The sequence below is a fragment of the Melitaea cinxia genome, chromosome 20 (assembly GCF_905220565.1).
Source record: "Melitaea cinxia chromosome 20, ilMelCinx1.1, whole genome shotgun sequence".
NCBI classification, from domain to species: domain Eukaryota; kingdom Metazoa; phylum Arthropoda; class Insecta; order Lepidoptera; family Nymphalidae; genus Melitaea; species Melitaea cinxia.
In genome coordinates this window covers 3,959,646-3,977,196 of record NC_059413.1, presented here as the reverse complement: position 1 = coordinate 3,977,196, position 17,551 = coordinate 3,959,646, and the positions used below count along the sequence as shown (strand labels likewise).

The 17,551-nt window shown below is 32.9% G+C and overlaps 1 protein-coding gene across 1 annotated transcript; it reads right to left on the bottom strand.

Annotated features, from left to right (window-relative positions):
- Positions 1–5,688: 5,688 nt before the first annotated feature.
- On the bottom strand, positions 5,689–15,871 carry LOC123663335 (protein ABHD18). The gene is made up of 10 exons (XM_045598023.1): positions 15,643–15,871; positions 15,438–15,522; positions 15,053–15,235; positions 12,386–12,498; positions 10,968–11,106; positions 10,401–10,490; positions 9,599–10,115; positions 9,044–9,415; positions 7,684–7,819; positions 5,689–6,735 (listed from the first exon to the last, which is right to left on the bottom strand). The coding sequence occupies exons 1-10, from the start codon at positions 15,732–15,734 to the stop codon at positions 6,672–6,674; spliced, it is 1,791 nt and encodes a 596-aa protein (XP_045453979.1). The 5' UTR covers positions 15,735–15,871; the 3' UTR covers positions 5,689–6,671.
- Positions 15,872–17,551: the final 1,680 nt, after the last annotated feature.

Below are 17,551 nucleotides of genomic sequence, written 5' to 3'. Positions count from 1 at the left end.
TATATTCAAGAAATAATTTTCATCCAATAAACGGCCTTTACGCTCATTTTTCCGCGTCCATACAATTTGGAATTACCGTACTCTTCAGTTACTTCAGTTTTTCCTGAGCACTATAAATTGGGGGTTTTAAAGCACCGTCAGTACATAATATTCAACATAAACACGTGACACTTCTAACTTTGTAGGTGTCTATGTCGGTAGCTTACCTCGCGCCCGGGACTAGACCTTTTGAGCGACCCCACCCAATCGAAGACCATAGAATATATCCAGCAATTTCCCCCCCCCCCCTCCCCCCATCGAAAACCATAGAATATATCCAGAATTTTTTTGTTTTGCGGAACATTTGGCGCCCCTTTGTGAGTAGCGCCCGGGGCATGATGCTCCCTTGTCCCCCCACTCCGTCTACGCCACCGCTCGGTAGCTATTTAACATCAGATGGTACTTTCGTTTGATCCCCTTATTATATAAAATAAGCAATAAATTGTTAAACTAAAAAGTAATGTAATAATAATAAAGGTAATATAAAGTCAATTATTTTATTATTAGATCAAGTTTCAATAATAAAAATACTTCTAAAATTGTTTTACAGCACATTTTCTAATTTAATTTAAAAAATAAGTATCAAAATATTTGTAATAAGATATAACATCTGATTAGTAAATTTGAGCCTTTGCTTACTTTCGGGTGCTTTGTATAGGATTGGTATCATTGTAGGATATTTTCAATGATGTGGTGTACACTATTAAATATAATTTTTCGAATACCTACGCTGGCATCATGACTTTTCTAGTATCTCTAGAGACAGAATACAGATGCAAGCGAGAGAAATTATTTCAATCTCATAAAATACGTAACACTTCCAAGATAAAGTCGGCACAGAACTTGAGCGTTCAGCTTCAAATAGCGCAGAAATGAATTTGAGGTACCCTTGATGAAATGTATGAAGTTAGGCTTAGGAACGGGGTAATTGTCATGTACAGTGATTAATCAATTGTCAGACGTGTAACATTATATGCGTTACAGTTTCAAAAGTGTATACGTACGTTACGACTCGATAACAAATAATTGCTTAGAATATATAAAATCATGATTTTATGAACTTTATGGCTTTACGAATGAACCACTAGTTGCATAAACTACTAGACGGTTTCATTCGTGATTTTATCAATATATCATATAGATATGAACTGAATTGTTTGTGCATTTTAGTTTGACGAATGGCAATTACATGAATGTGTACGTTTTCGGCAAGCGCTCAACACCCGTGATGGTGACATTGTTCAAAATATCTAGACTAGCCCCCGCAGTTCGTAGTGCTGCTTTCTGCTCCGCGGTTTGTCGGTTCGATTTCCGCCTGAGTCTAGGTTTAAAATTTGTATTTATATATATGTTTTATTTCTACGTATGTATAAAAAAATAGCTTGAACAGCCGGCTGTTACCTGTAACACAAGCATTAAGTTGCTCACCGTAGGAACAGACGGCCGTGTGTGTATGTTATATTAGATATTATATTATTATCTATGAGTTGTTTACTTAATATAAAACTATCTTTTGTCTAAACTACAGCTACACTTGACTTAATTTTTGTATATAGCTTTTAATTGGTATGTAGTGTATGCGATTCAAATAGTTTGCATCTACCCTTAAAACTTATCTTAATATATATATATATATATATATATATATATATATATATATATATATATATATATATACTAGCTGACCTGGCAAACTTCGTATCGCCTTATTTTTTTTTCTTAAATATAATAAGTACATATATCAAAACAAAATATACCCTATCTTTCAAGTTGGATCAAACTGCACACGGTGTGCAAATTTGATTAAAATCGGTTTAGTAGTTTAAGAGTTCATCGCGGACAAACATTGTGACACGAGATTTATATATATTAAGATATAAATATATATTAAGATAAGTTAGATCGGTTAAGTAGTTTTATATACATATATATAAAACTACTTAACCGATTTTAATCAAATTTGCACATCGTGTGCAGTTTGATCCAACTTGAAAGATAGGCTATATTTTATTTCGATATATAATATGATTATATTCAAGAAAAAAAATGAGGCGGTACGAAATTCGCCAGGTCGGCTAGTTATTATTATATATTTTATACGTTTTTATTACATTCGTTGAAAACGGTTCTAATGGTAAAAAGAATAACCGAACTTTAGCTTTTAAATTTATAAAACAATTGACAATATTTTTAATATATAGAGCTATGAAAATTTTAATGATATCAAAGCAGCATATAAGTGAGAAGATTTCGAGTCAAAAATCCAATCTTTCCATCGATTCACAACACTCAATAAAGTCATAACTAGTCTGTTCGCGATAGGAAAATAATGTCTCATCACTTCAAGGTACATGCGTAAATTTAGGGATAAAAATTAAACTATTAATATAAATAAATAAAAATTATATTCACCATTTCAAATATTAATACAAAGTAATTATTTTAAATTGAAATGACAATCTTTTGAAGTCAACATTTGTGATATGAGTAATCTGTTCGTCGAGTTCTTATAACGTCGTTTAAGGTGTCACATTATTACTTCAATTTGTAGTTCTGCTGTGAGTTATTGAGAGGGGTGATATGAGAGGAGGGTTACTTACATTCGTCATGTGAAACACAGCGTTCTAATTTACTATGAACTAATTGGTCAATAGGCGTGGCTAAGCTGAGTGACAACGACGACTCACTATTTGCTTAACGCGAATACACTATTAGTGTGAGTTATTGTCATAACCAGAATTAAATATATAAATAAAATAAGAATAAAAACATTGTCGGTTAGTTTTTATTTAATTATTATGTTTATTTGTATTAATGTCAGTACCTAACATGTATGACGAATTCCCCACCAAATTCTAGTGACGCCTCTGTGCTTTCTATTAAATTCCACTGGTGGAGTATATTCCGCTGTATCATAGTTATTCTTTCTAAAATCATTTTAATAATTAACTACTATGGATAGTCATAATAATGGGTTTGTTAGGTGTCAAAATCGAAGATCGAGTTTATGTATAATTTATCGTGTTGAAATCTTCGTATGTAATAAGATTAGATATTTTTTTAGGTTGTTTCATCAGTTGCTGATAAATTTATCTCGCACGTAAGTTACTGATAGGATTTATCAGCAGATGATATAAGCTCTCAGAACCAGCTTCACCTCAACTAATACTGCAATTCGAGTTTTCACAGAATGGGAATAGAAATATATTATAGATAAATGGAGTTTCGTAATCTCTTGGATAACAATATACGTCAGATAGCTTTATCAGCAACCGGTGTTACACACCCTAAGGATGTAACAATAGTTACGCCCATTGTATTTTGTAATATTGTAAGTTATTTTGATTTTGTCGATGTAAAAATGTTGATTTTGGTAAATTACGTTAAATAAAAAAATTGAAGTTTTGGAATATTATTAAGTATCAAGTGTATTGTTTTTAAAGGTTGTCCAAAATCAATATATATTTTTTTGTTTTGTCCGCAAGCTGCGCTTTAACTGTTTATGTTACGTTTTCAGTTGACAAATACAAGCCTGAATTTTATCATATGATATGAGAACGCTCTGAAAAAAAGCAAACTTTGTTTTTATTTAAATTCGAACCTGCAACGCGTTACATTGGTGAATAAAACTATGTATAAAACTGTTTTAACACCCAAGTTTCATTGATTTCCCAATATTTATAATTCAGGGCACAGCGGGATGTGCGAGTATCCTGCTCTAAATCTGTAGCTGCCCGACTGGGGAAGTACTTGGACCTTACAGAAGATATCAGACAAATGTTAATACTTTCGGGTCAGTGGCGTGCATAAAGATTTTAGGCAGGGTAGGCAGTCAAAAAAATATGAACAGCCACACTGCACCTACTTTCTCGCAATTTTTTCTTAATTTATTTTAATTTTTAAACAGGGTAGGCAGGCAAAAAAAAAAATATGAACAGCCACACTGCACCCACTTTCTCGCAATTTTTTCTTAATTTATTTTATTTTTTAGACTGGGTTGGCAGTCAAAAAAAAAAAAAAAATGAACAGCCACACTGCACCTACTTTCTCGCAATTTTTTCTTCATTACAGCCTATTGCAGTCCACTGCTGGACATAGGCCTCCACAAGTTTACGTCAAAAATAACGTGAACTCATGAGTTTTGCCCATAGTCACCACGCTGGGCAGGCGGGTTGGTGACCGCAGTACTGGCTTTGTCGCACCGAAGACGCTGCTGCCCGTCTTCGGCCTGTGTGTTTCAAAGCCAGCAGTTGGATGGCTATCCCGCCACCGGTCGGCTTCTTAAGTTCCAAGGTGGTAGCGGAACTGTGTTATCCCTTAGTCTTACCCTCTTACGACACCCACGGGAAGAGATGGGGTGGCTATATTCTTTAGTACCGTAGCCACACAGTACTACGTCATAAATAACAATTTATATGTTAAATCGATACGCCTGAAGAATTTTTAATTTATTAGTAAAATCGAACGTGTTGAATTTGGATGCACTATTTACTTTCATTAAACACACCTCTCCGTTACATATTTCACAATTAAACTTATTCATCATTAATATATTAATATTTTCATTAATAACAAGAACGCACAAACAAAAATGCAAAACGAATTACTACTATTACGAAATTAATCTGTAGAATGTTGCGATTAAAAACGGTAAAACGGTACAACGGTACAAACGGTAAACGGTAAAAACGGTATTGAAATTCAAGACAATTTGATTTGACGGGTTATTCTTAGGCTGTGCCTACTTTCATTGTTAAACAGACCAATGTTAAAAATACAATACTTTGTTCGTACATATTCCATATGACGCGCGACATTATAAAATTGTAGGATTATATAATGTCCTACTTTCATTTCTAACATTTTTTTAACGATTGTAGTTTCATAAAAGGCCCGTCGTCGATTCGCGCGAAGCGTTGATTTAAATTGAATTACGGTTTATGTCTTTTTTAAAAATATGTAATGTTCATGTTTTATATATCATTTTTAGTATCATGACAAGGTAGCCAGTGCCTTTCTGCCTATATGGAATACACGCTACGGTTTCGGGTAGAGTTTTGCTCCTGTAGTGAATTAAGTAGAAGATCACAATCAATACTGCTCTCAAGTTTTTTGAAGTAAAACTTTTTTACGCACGCTTGACTTGGGGAGTAAGCTGGTGAATGCGTGACGAGAACGTTACGAAAAGTGTGATCGGGCGAGGCGAACGGAGCAAGAGAGAGGTGCGAGCACACATTTTCTTTCTCTCATAGCTAGTTACGTTTCGTATATTTAAGACAAGGTGCAGGTCTCATGCTAAAGAAGTTTGACTTCAGCCGTGTGGTCAAGATATAGATCTGCTGATATGGTTACTGCTTACAATATCACTTTCGAGCCTGTTTGTCAACAGTGTGGTGGTGTAAAAAAAAGATTAAAACAAGGGAATAATTACATTTAAATTTGTGTTTCACTGTCATTTAGAGAGTAAACGTCTATCACAATGCCTTCATAACGTAGAAGTTTTTTATTAATCAAGTCTGAGCTAAATTGATTGTTAAATATTCAATTTTAGCTCATAATACTCGTTTGTTCATTTGGGATGAAATACAACTTATTACTATAATAATAGTACTATAAATAATATTTTAAAGTCATAAAAAATACATCACAAATTGAGAAATAAATTTATTTATAAAAATATAGTTAACATTTTTTAATCTCAATAGAGACGTCTTCACAATATTCAAATAGATAACAATAAATATTAATAAGTAATCCACAATAAACAACCATCTAAACTAAACACACTCGAAAGCAAATACGCGCACTTTGTACTACAATAGTGGAAAACAAATGATTGAACAATCTGGTTTTGACTCGTAATATTCTTATTTAGATTTGAGCTTTTTCAAAAAAAAAAAAACCAAAATGGTGTTATTTTTTATGTTAAAATGAGGACTAGATATCTAATGTACTAAAATATGTATATCGTATAACAGCTACACTAAAACATTAAAACATTTATAAGGAAAACTAAAAGAAAAAAAGTGTCGAGGTTCATGATTTAGGGGCGTGTATTTTTTTTCATTATATATTCGATAAGTAATTGATCAAGTGTAATGCGCTAATTAATTTCATTTATAATAGTTATGATCTAACATTTAAATCAGTATGTATATTACATTTAATTTTCAGTCTATAACACTGATTAAATTTCGAACACATTAGAATCACACAATTTTGATTAAATACGATAGTAAAGAACACACAGGGCAATTTTTAAAGATAATATAGTTGTTTCAAAAATCCACTTACAACATCATTTGAAAGTAAGCTTGTTTGGTTATTTCAAAAGTATTTATTAGGAGTTTATATTATATTAGACCAGGTTTGAAAGAAATTAAATTGGTATCATTCCTAAGTTTGGATATGACCACTTTTGAAAATTACCCCCTAAAGTGTCAATTTAAAACCACATTGAGCAAAAACAATTCTACTATCCAAGAGATGTAGGAATTGAATTATATTATAACAACATTTTTATACCGAATTTTTTAAACCGCTACAACAGGACATTAGGAAACATCACTTTGTCAATTCTAAAGTTCTAATGTTAAAACTATTTGATTGGCAACTATTTTATTTTGTATTCGTCAAAAGTGTTCTCCATCTTTCCATTTTTTCTTAGATCGCTCGAATGCCTCCACTATACAGGATCTGCAAATGATTAAAACTATATTTAACTAATGTTAAAAAAATTATTTAGACTTTATCAATATATACTTTCCTTTAAAGTAGATAAATATAAACGATAAAAAAAAACATTTGAAATAATTTAGCAGATCCAGTCTGCATACCAAATCTTTTTTTCACTTATACCGAATAGAACTAAAGAAAACCATATTGTATGGGGATCGGTTAAAAAGGTGGCAAGCGGTGTGACAGAAAAAAAAATCAATATCTTGGAAACATTACGATGCGAAATTGTTGTTGTAAACCGAATTAAGGGTGCTGAGTTCAAATATTGATTTATTTTTTCTCGGAATATGTCAATAACGAGTATATCAAAAATGGTTTGTATAAGTTGAGGACGACAAATTAGTCAAAAATAAAGCGGCACGAATTCCACCAGGTTAGGTTAGTAGTTAGTTTTATTTAAATTTATCCTAGACCACCACAGCGACACTTACATACCAAGAGACACTTCTCCTTACCTACCAGTTCCTCTGGAACGATTCTAATCAATGGTTCAAGTTACCCATAGCTATTCCACCGGGACATAACTACTCTCTATTAAGTTTAACGTTAATTATTATAATTGAAATCGGTACCTGTAACAACCGCTCTGGCGTAGTGGTGCGTGTAGTCGTCTAAAACACCGACGGTTTGCGGGTTCGATTCCCGCTCGGGATGATGTTTGAATTTGTAATAAATTTTCTTTCCGGTTGTGATGTCTGTCCTTGTGGGTCTCCTCACCGTATCTCGGAGCACACGTTAAGCCGTCGGTCCCCGTTGTTATCATAAATACCTGATAGTGATCGTTATTCATACATATCCGTAAACCCGCAGTGGAGCCGCGCGGTGGATTAAGCTCCAATCCTTCTACATGAAGAAGAGGCCTATACCCAGCAGTGGGATGTTACAGGCTGAATTGTGAATCGGTACCTGAAGAGCGACTGGTGCAATATGTACGCGGAGACGTGCCCGGCGTCCACGTAGCGTACTTCCGCTCCGGGCCAGATCTCCTCCAGTGTGCCCACGTCGTCGCGAGGCACGTATGCATCATGTTTCGCACACACCGCTGGTAAAAACGACGCTCATATAAATAAGCATGGATATTGAAAAATATTAATTCGTAAAATGATAATTCGAAAGTGTTTTTGAGGCCTATCGCCCCAAAATTTTTCGTTTATCTATCGCATGTCGCACCGTGTCGCGTTACAGCTGGCCGCGGAGTAGGGATAAAGTGAAAGGCGCATAGCAGAGCAGCCAAAGCTAATATGACGGCGCCCATAGCTGACCGTGTAGCATTTATATTCTCAATTATTCGTGCAAGTGTTCCCGCGGTATTTGTTTGTCTGTGTATTCACTTAAGTTTCGATTGCATCGTAGTTTCATAAAACTACACAATTCTTTTTTTTATTCTGATTGAGCGTTCGGTGACAGAGTGAGGGCTGTTTTGCACATCGTGCTTCGCGCACACATGTACGTTCAATTATAAATCAGACTACCGTTCCTCTATTAAGAGTTGTGGCGTGATGTATTATAGCCTATTTTGATTCTGGATATGTACATAATCGTAAAAGAGTTAAAGAATTAATATATGTAGTAGTTTTAGAGTTTATTTATCGAAAGAAAAAATTAGTAATCAGAGCTATCATTCCTCAATTTAAAATAATGTATGCCTTTTCTGATTTTGAATACTTACTTCATTAGAATAATTTTAATCTTTATATAACCCGTTTATAATCGAAGTACATTTATAATGTTAGTTCAATAACGTCTGGTGTATGTATGGAAAATCAAAATTTTGAGTAATGTAGCTTTCCCAGATCGTAAAAGATATTAAAATTGGTATAGTGGTTTTAGAAAAAAACTTGTTTTACGGAGGAATACAATTATAATATGGAATGCCTCATGTAATCATATAATATTTAAAATCTGCTTAAAGAGTAAAGTAGGCTATATACATACCACAACTCGTAGTACAGAGTTGTTACCGTCTATGTTAACATATCTCCCGCAAATTGTAAGACAATTCGATATATAAATTAAATTGCATCTATATATTGGTACTAATATCGAATGCGATAGATATAAAATAAAAATAATGCGATAAAATATAAATAAATATATCTTTCATCAAAAGTCGGTTAAATACGTACCTATTATTTGGTTTCTAATGTTTTTAGACGCCAGACGTTTCGGATACTTTACAGCAACAATGGTCACGGTAGGACTCATGTCCTAAAACACATAACGAACGTCATAAAATCCGAAAAAGTTGTTTCATTAAAATACGTACCTATTATTAAAGAAGTGTCGTAAGGTACTGAGAAGTTGCTTAAGTGCGTGCATTCGTCCATTATTCCCCGCATGAACTGTAGCGCCTCTCTGTCCCTCCAATGGATTTTGCTTATGTCTATCTTTTTCCCGGTCGATTTGAAAAATGGCAAATTAACCCAAAGATCAGATGTAAGATCTGACACTGTCCAAGGCTTTTTGTCTTTCTTATTGGTTGCTAACATTAGATCACTTTCTTTGTTTTCCATTTTTTTGTCTTCGGTATTATTTGTTAGATTTTCGCAAACATTCGTTGGATTTTTATTTTCATGGATATCATTATTATTTGAGTTGACTTCACGTGTTTCAGTATCATCACTATTGGTTTTAAGATCTGTCAAAATAAAACAAAAATATTTAAATAATCGATTAGCGTCTATTTTCCTGCTTATATATTACGAGAAGCGGAGAGCGAAAACAATACTGTTAAAAAAAATCATTGATATTTTGTTAATCTGCTTAGCTGCTAACAAGACAATAGTCAAGTTAGAAAAAAGGCAAAAATAACAAAATAAACCTTTGCTTTTAAGTAGTAACAATTTAATTCTTCCATCGGTTAATTTATTTATATCCTCGATGTCTTTTGGTGTCAGTTCGAAGTTCTTATTAGATGCGAGCTTATCATACAGTACTTTAGTTATTTTATTATCTTCGAGTAACTTTTTCAAATCATCTTTCAAATTTTCTTCGCTTACATCTGACGATTTTGATTCGTCTACAGGCACTTCCGGTTTTACAATATTATTGTTACTTATATTTACATCACCACGTTTATCACCCTTTATTTCCTTGTACGTGATATCGACGTTTTTTAACATATCACTGTTTAATGAATCGATTATAGCATTTTTTTTGGCATCTGTGTTACTATTACCGTGGTCCATATTTTGAGAATACGTTTGAGCAAATTTCTTCCCAGCTAGAAAGGCTTCATCAACTATTGTTACCATTTTCGAAAGTTTTTCTCTGTAAACACCGTCTGATAGATACTGATCCTCTAAAAGATCCCAGTTTATGGAATGAGACATGACACCCTAGAACAAAATACATTTATAAGATTTTAGATTAACATGGTTAATTCTATTACGAAAATTATACGTGACGTTATTTTACGTGATCAAGACATTCGAAGTCAATGTCAAAAAAACGGTTGGTTTCACAGGTCGTCATAATTTATCAAAATTAAGCTCAATATGATAATACCGTAGGCAGTTCAAAATACGAAGGAGAATGCACAAACTATAATTACGCATAGAATTAATATTTATGTGACAAATTTTTAAGTCTTAAATTTTCCATATAGATAGAAATGGTTTTACCTGAAGGAAGACCGCAGACGCGGTTGACCATGATAGGCACGGTACTAGAACTAGTGGTTTCGGCCAATTTGTAGCTGCTAAAGACGCCATCTTCGAAAAAAAAAAAACAAATGCATTATATCAAAATCGTTTATATCTTCTATATGAATAAAAATGAATTGCTGAAACGTATATTATACGCACATAAATTTCATATTTCTATTCGCAATTGTAAATCTAAAAAGTAAAATTGTACTTTTTTAATTGAGGAGAAAGTCCTAATGGCGCTTATTCTACGTCCTGCTGTTTAAGTGTATTCGATTTTTTTTCAAACATTATGGACAACAAATAAACTGTGATACCAGAAGCATTGCAAGCGCGTTTTTGACCCTACCCCTAAATCCCCTTCAGGAGCTCTGGTCACCTTACTCACTATGGGAATAGAACACTGCTTAAAAGCAGTATTATTTAGTTGTGATGTTGTATGGTCAAGGTACTTCCCCAGTTGAATTTGTAATTTATTTGCAGGATAAAATTTATCCACATCCTGTGAAAATATTTTAATGTAAGCGTTTTATTCCATCTCACATGTCCGCCCATAGAGAGTCCCGTGACACCGAGGGGACCGAGACCGTTGCGCTCGCACCAGTGGAACAGCACCAACGACTCCAGGATCAAGCAGCCGCCCATCACGAAAATGTCCGACACATTGTGTAAAGATGACCGACTAGACATGAAAATATACAATTAAAATAAATAAGTATTTATAAGTTTCATATAGAGGTCGTGGATTAATCAGGTGAGGCTTCAAAAATAAAATCACGAAATAAGGAGGAGGGCTGCAATGAGATATCAAGTGTATTTATTTTTCGTTAAACACGCGATTTCTCAATAAAAAAACATCAACAAACACCCAACAACCTTGATGTGCGTCTGGAAGTATCACGAATTTAATTTTACAAAATTTAATCGATTATACCTGTATTTACAGATAATATTTATTCTGAAACTTTCAATATATCAACTTTGTACAATAATTACACTTAATATTTGGGTATGGGGGCCTTCCCCCAAAACCTCACTACTTACTACTACTGGGTTCCATACATATACTACATATGACCAAGAGGGGGTAGGGGGTTAAGAAGTTGCTAAAAACATCAAGATTCATTGACGACCCCATATTATTATACATTCTAACGGCTTGTAGACTTTCTATAATTGAGCATAGTTAGGAGACTCCAATTTAAATAATGACAAATGCTTCACAATCCTAATCCGTATTAGGATACATACTGAGTCGGGGGTTTGGAAACAAAAAATGCATGCACTTGTGAAGTTTTTACATTTGTCTATGGGATCGAAACCGCAACCGCTAGTATATCAGCCAGTTGCTATGACCATACGTAGGTATCATTATTGAGAATAAGAGTCAGTTTAATGCGCCACTTTGCTCATCGTGGGCCGTCTTTTACGTAATTGGGGCTCTGGGCACTTTATCCAAACAAGTAAGTACAAGTGCAAGTACCTATATTTAGATTTTCTTGAAATAGACACATATTTCGGAAGTATTATTTACGCAGATCTAGTAAGAACTACATAATCTCAATGATGGCAATATTTAAAATGAAATAAAGTCTCAAGTCAAAAAAAAATACAAGTAGGATATCATGTTACAAGAAGAGAAGCCCTATAATTACGTAATGATATTTACGATTAGAACTCATAATATAGGTATGATACAATATTTTAATAGACATTTCATTGCCATTAGCTAGAAAATCGAAAAATACATTTTAGCTAATCAGAAATAAGCATCGTCATATAAAAACTATTTAAACCAATATAATGGGTTTTGTATATAAGCAATCACATTTTTCGATTTTCTGAATAATTGACAATTTCGACATAATATGTGTAAAAAAAAGCGGAATAAGCAGTTTGAGAGGAGCTAAGTAAGTCTTACTTAAGTTATTTACTGCAATAATTGAATATGTACAACTCACACTTGATCAGTAGGTTTTCGAAGTCCATAAAAAGGATTCTCAAGGATAATCCCGCCAATACCTGCTTCTTTTAACAATGGTTTTACCATTAAGTTTCGCCGTCGCCAAAAAAACTATTAAAGAAATTAAAATGTTTTGACTATAAATGATACAATAAATAACTTAAATACAATGCGAAAAAGTTGTAAAATTTACAGGATAAAATAATAATATTAAATCTACTTCAGAAGATTCTTTTTAAAATCAGTCAATATCTACAATTCCACTAACAAGAACATTTGAAAGTTCATCTATACAAATAAATAAAATTGGAGTGTCTATTTGTAATATTAAAATAATCACTTTTCACTAAATGCATATTGATGTATATACAGTACATATACCAAAATAACATTTTTTACAATTTTTGTCTCTCTGTCTGTCTGTTTGTTCTGGCTAATCTCTGAAACGGCTGGACCGATTTTGACGGGACTTTCACTGGCAGATAGCTGATGTAATAAGGAGTAACCTAGGCTACTTTTATTTTAAAAATTTATTTATTTTATAACTGCGAACTGAAAAATAACTTTTAAGTATGTTAAATTCCACGCGGACGAAATCGCGGGCACAGTTAGATTGTAATAAAATTATTTATTAGGATTTTATATTATACTAGCTGCGCCCCGCGGTTTTAGAAACGTTAATTTGAGAAAAAAAGCCAATATACTATAGCCTTTCTCGGTAGATGGACTAATCACATTTGTATCTTTTACTTGATCATTATTTCGCTGCATATCTCCTAAGATATTCATTGAAATCGAACGATGTAAAGAGCAATTTTGTGTTAAATTAAATACTTGTGACGAATAACGTATTTATTTGGATAAGGATTAAGAACCTGTTTATAAAACAATTTCGCAAATAATGCATTATTTTAGAACAAATTTGGTTAGCATTATATAAAGGTTTAGTACGCCAACCTTAAAGGAAGACACATGCTGTCGCGGACTTATTTTTAGAACATTTAAAGGGGAACAATTCTGTCACACATCATTTTTGACGAAAAGTAAGTAGGTACCTAAGTTTAAATTCTCAGAAGGATCTAATTCATTTTCTTTTCATTTTTATTTTGGAGATTACTTGTTTTGAAAATAGTCATTTACATGCACGTAATTACAATGACTATATCCTATTTAAAAATAAAAGTAATATACTAGTAAAGTAATATACTTTGTACAAAGTTTGTTATTAAAAATCTAAAAATAATGTTATGTAGTATTAAGAAAATTTCATAACTCACTTACAAAAAAAAAAAAATCTACATAAATAGTTTACACTTTATCCTTATAGAGTAGAATTTAACTATTTTATTATAATCTTACTATCATCAATCAACAGCTAATCAACATTATCATCTTTTCAACATAATTTAAATCCATCAAGTACTTCAAGGTAACAGTGCATATAAACAATCCTATCCCTTATAATGGAAAAGTTTCATACTAAAATTTTGATAAATAGGTATAAAAACTTGATATAAAGTTATTTATAAATTAAATATCAATTCAATAATAATCAAATCTATGAATATAAATTATTATAAAATTGTTTAAGCTAAGGAGATAGTTTTCAAAAATGGTAATTTCTAAATTTTTTTTTTTTTAATTGAATTTCTTTGAAACCAGGTCTAGCTACTTATAAATTACTAAAAAAAAAACAATTTTAAAACGGTCCTTATATAAAAAACAACAAAGGAATTAACTTTCATTGTGTTCATGTATTTAACTTTTAAGATAAAAAGGTACCATGTAAGAGTTACTAAGTCAATGGAATTTATATAACAATAACTAGCAGACCCAGCAAACGTTGTTTTGCCATGTATATAATGTCATGATGACGTTTGGCATTTTGTCCTGGCAATAGCAAGATGTAATTTCCAGCCATTTTGGATTACATGTAAACGCTTCAGTTTGTAATATCATGGGCATAGGATGGTGGATAAATGTAAATGTAATAAATTAACACGGTCGTCCATATTTGTACAGGAAAGTTATAGCATCCAGAATTTATTCTTGTATATTGACATGGACTGCCAATGTGCAATGATCGTAGAATTATATAGTTACCAATTTCGGCGGTGTTGGCAACAAATTGATTATACATTTACTAGAAGAATATACTTAATGAGAATTGGACTGAGAAAGTAAAGTAGTAAGTATAAGGGTCACTACTACAATCGACAATCAATAATAATCAATAAAAATGGCTTAGGCCCTAAACTTTAGTGAGTGAGAGAAAGCTAATTAAGTGGGAAAGACAGGAGACCGGCTTTGTTCTCGTTCCTACTCTGTGCTGTTTCATGGTGAGAAGTGGCGTGAATAACTGATTGACTGGTAACTGATCAATTATTATCAATATTATGGCTATTAAAAATAGGGGTTGGTAGTAAAAGGGTGAAAATTTATTGTTGTGAGTATATTTTAATGACAAATCAAAAAAAAATTGTCCAAAAAAATGTTTTTCGGTGGACCACTCTTATCAATTAAGGGATATGACAAATAGTTTACATCCTATTCTCAGACCTAATAAATAAACGTACAAGCCGTTACGGAGAAGTTTTGTTTAATCACTGTGACATGAGAATTTTATATATTAGATTGTAAATTTAAAAAAATGTGTTTTTCTTACATGATCTCCGGTTCCAGCTAAGTGTAAGCAAACAGGTTTGCATTGAGGGTCGGGCCAATGAACTGGCAGTAAGATTTGGAAGTGAGCTTTCTGCGCTATTTCTGGAACTATACCCGGCAAGTATTTCTCTAGAGGTGATAAAAAGTATCCTTCCAGTAGATGACAATCTGTCAAATTTTGTTCCTTCAGGATGCAGGTTGAAAAATAACATTTATTTTTAATAATATTATTTATAGATTAATAATATGTATATTATAAAAGGTTATTAATTTTTATAGTTTATTGGTAAACAAAAATGATTTTCTAGCATTTAATTATTAAAAAACATATAAAAATTACGTATTCTTCAGTTTCAGAGTATCGATATGCTTAATTCTCATCTTACCTTAGTTATTGTCACCGGATAGTTTCTATCAATTAATTTAAAACATTCTTCGCGATTTGACACAACCTTTCTGAACTCAAATAACCTAAAACATGTTTTGTTCAATGTAAAACGAGGCTATAAAAACACCATGTAAAACTTATTTAACAAGAATATAACACACAAGTAGACTAAAGAGCACAAAAAGCACATGAACTCTCCTCACCTCTTCAAATTCTCAGGTTTTCCCCAACCTTTTGTGAAAAATTTCGTTAAGAGTATACTTCGATAAACGGCGTCTAATTTACTTGCAGACATTATTCAGTTGATGGGCGGTTCCTAAATTTATTATATTAAGTTACTATACGTATTACGCCGTTCATTATCCGTCAATTTATTTTCAAAAGAAAATCATAAGAGTGTCATTCATGTCAATATTGTGAATTACAAAACTGTCAATGTCATATGAAACAAACAGCAAAATCAGCTGTTTACAGGTGTTTTTCGTTTAAAAATAAGAAAAAATAAAAAATCAAATGGTTAAAAAGAATTCACATATATATTGATAATTTAGTACTAGTTTATCATTAAGTAGATGACTACATATACCTAATTATATAATTATATTAAACATTTTTGAATATCATATCAAAAATTGACCGCTCCAGCGGGTTTCGAACCCTTTTTTCTTATTTCGCTTAAACCGAAAATAAAAATCATCATATCAAAAATTTCGCTCTAGCGGTTACATCGTTCCAAATCCAATTGGCTAGAGCGCCGACACGGTCAGTCGGAGACGCGGGTTCGAATCCCGCTGGAGCGGTCAATTTTTGATATGATATTCAAAAATGTTTAGAATCCCTAATATGTGGGTAACACAAAAATAAAATTGTACAAATTTAAAATAGCATGGTGTCGTCTCCTGTCAAAGATTTTCATTGTAATATGAAACTTTGAATAGTTACGGGTCTCTGTAAAGAACTCACTATAGACGGCGCCACGGTTCGTTTAAACCGAAAATAAAAATCATCATATCAAAAATTTCGCTCTGGCGGGTACATCGTTCCATAGCTTAATTGGCTAGAGCGCCGACACGGTCAGTCGGAGACGCGGGTTCGAATCCCGCTGGAGCGGTCAATTTTTAATATGATATTCAAAAATGTTTAGAATCCCTAATATGTGGGTAACACAAAAATAAAATTGTACATAATTATATTACTTAAACTGGACATAAGTTAGTAACTACACATTTATTTAGTAACGGGTAAACCTAAAAATAACCCGCTTGCCCAGCATGGTGACTATGGCCAAAACACATGAGATCGCGCCATTTTTGGCGTGAACTTCGAGATGCCCATGTCCAGCAGTAGACTGCGATAGGCTGAAGTGATGAAACCTAAAAACTATTTTATAGTGGCCAACTCGACTATATTCTTCATATTTTCTTGCTGCATTTCTAAAGCAAGAATAAAGTTTAGTAGATAAGAAATTTACATAAACTAACATCTGTATGTCACTTAACGATGATTATGATAGGCGTGAAGGATTAGTAGAAGAGAAAGAAGACTGACAGATGCTCAAACAAGGCTATTAAACGTTTATATGTAATCGTTAACGTTTATAAATAATCCTTAATGCTTCGTTCGCTTCGCTTCAGCCTGTAATATCCCACTGCTGGGCATAGGCCTCTTTCACCATGTAGGAGAAGGATCAGAGCTTAATCCACTACGCTGCTCCATCCTTTTCGTTTAAAATGAATCTTGAACGTTTCATAAATAATCTTCTCTGATGAATTAGAATGATTAACGTTTTTTTCGTAATTAGAAAACTATGAATTGCTGATGGTTTATGGTGATCTGGCGTCACGGTTCGCTTAGACCGAATATAAAATCATATCAAAAGTTTCGATCTTGCGAGTACATCGTTCCATAGCTTAATTGGCTAAAGCATCTACACCGTCAGTCGGAGATGCAGGTTCGATCCCCGCTGGAACGGTCGATTTTTGATATGATATTAAAAAAATAATTAAATCTTGGTGTGGTGAAAGGTTTGGGGAAAAAGTTGCAAATAATTGTCGTACAGGAGGTACCTGTGGGGTTTGGTCTCACTGGTACAAGCTTTGCGTTTTTTGAAAT

Coding starts and splice junctions, on each gene's coding strand:
- LOC123663335 (XM_045598023.1), bottom strand. CDS start 15,734: ATGTCTGCAAGTAAATTAGACGCCGTTTATCGAAGTATACTCTTAACG. Junction 12,499..15,052: donor TAGCTGGAACCGGAGATCAT/GTAAGAAAAACA, acceptor TTTCTTTAATAG/TTTTTTTGGCGACGGCGAAA. Junction 10,491..10,967: donor GACTCTCTATGGGCGGACAT/GTGAGATGGAAT, acceptor TTTTTTTCGAAG/ATGGCGTCTTTAGCAGCTAC.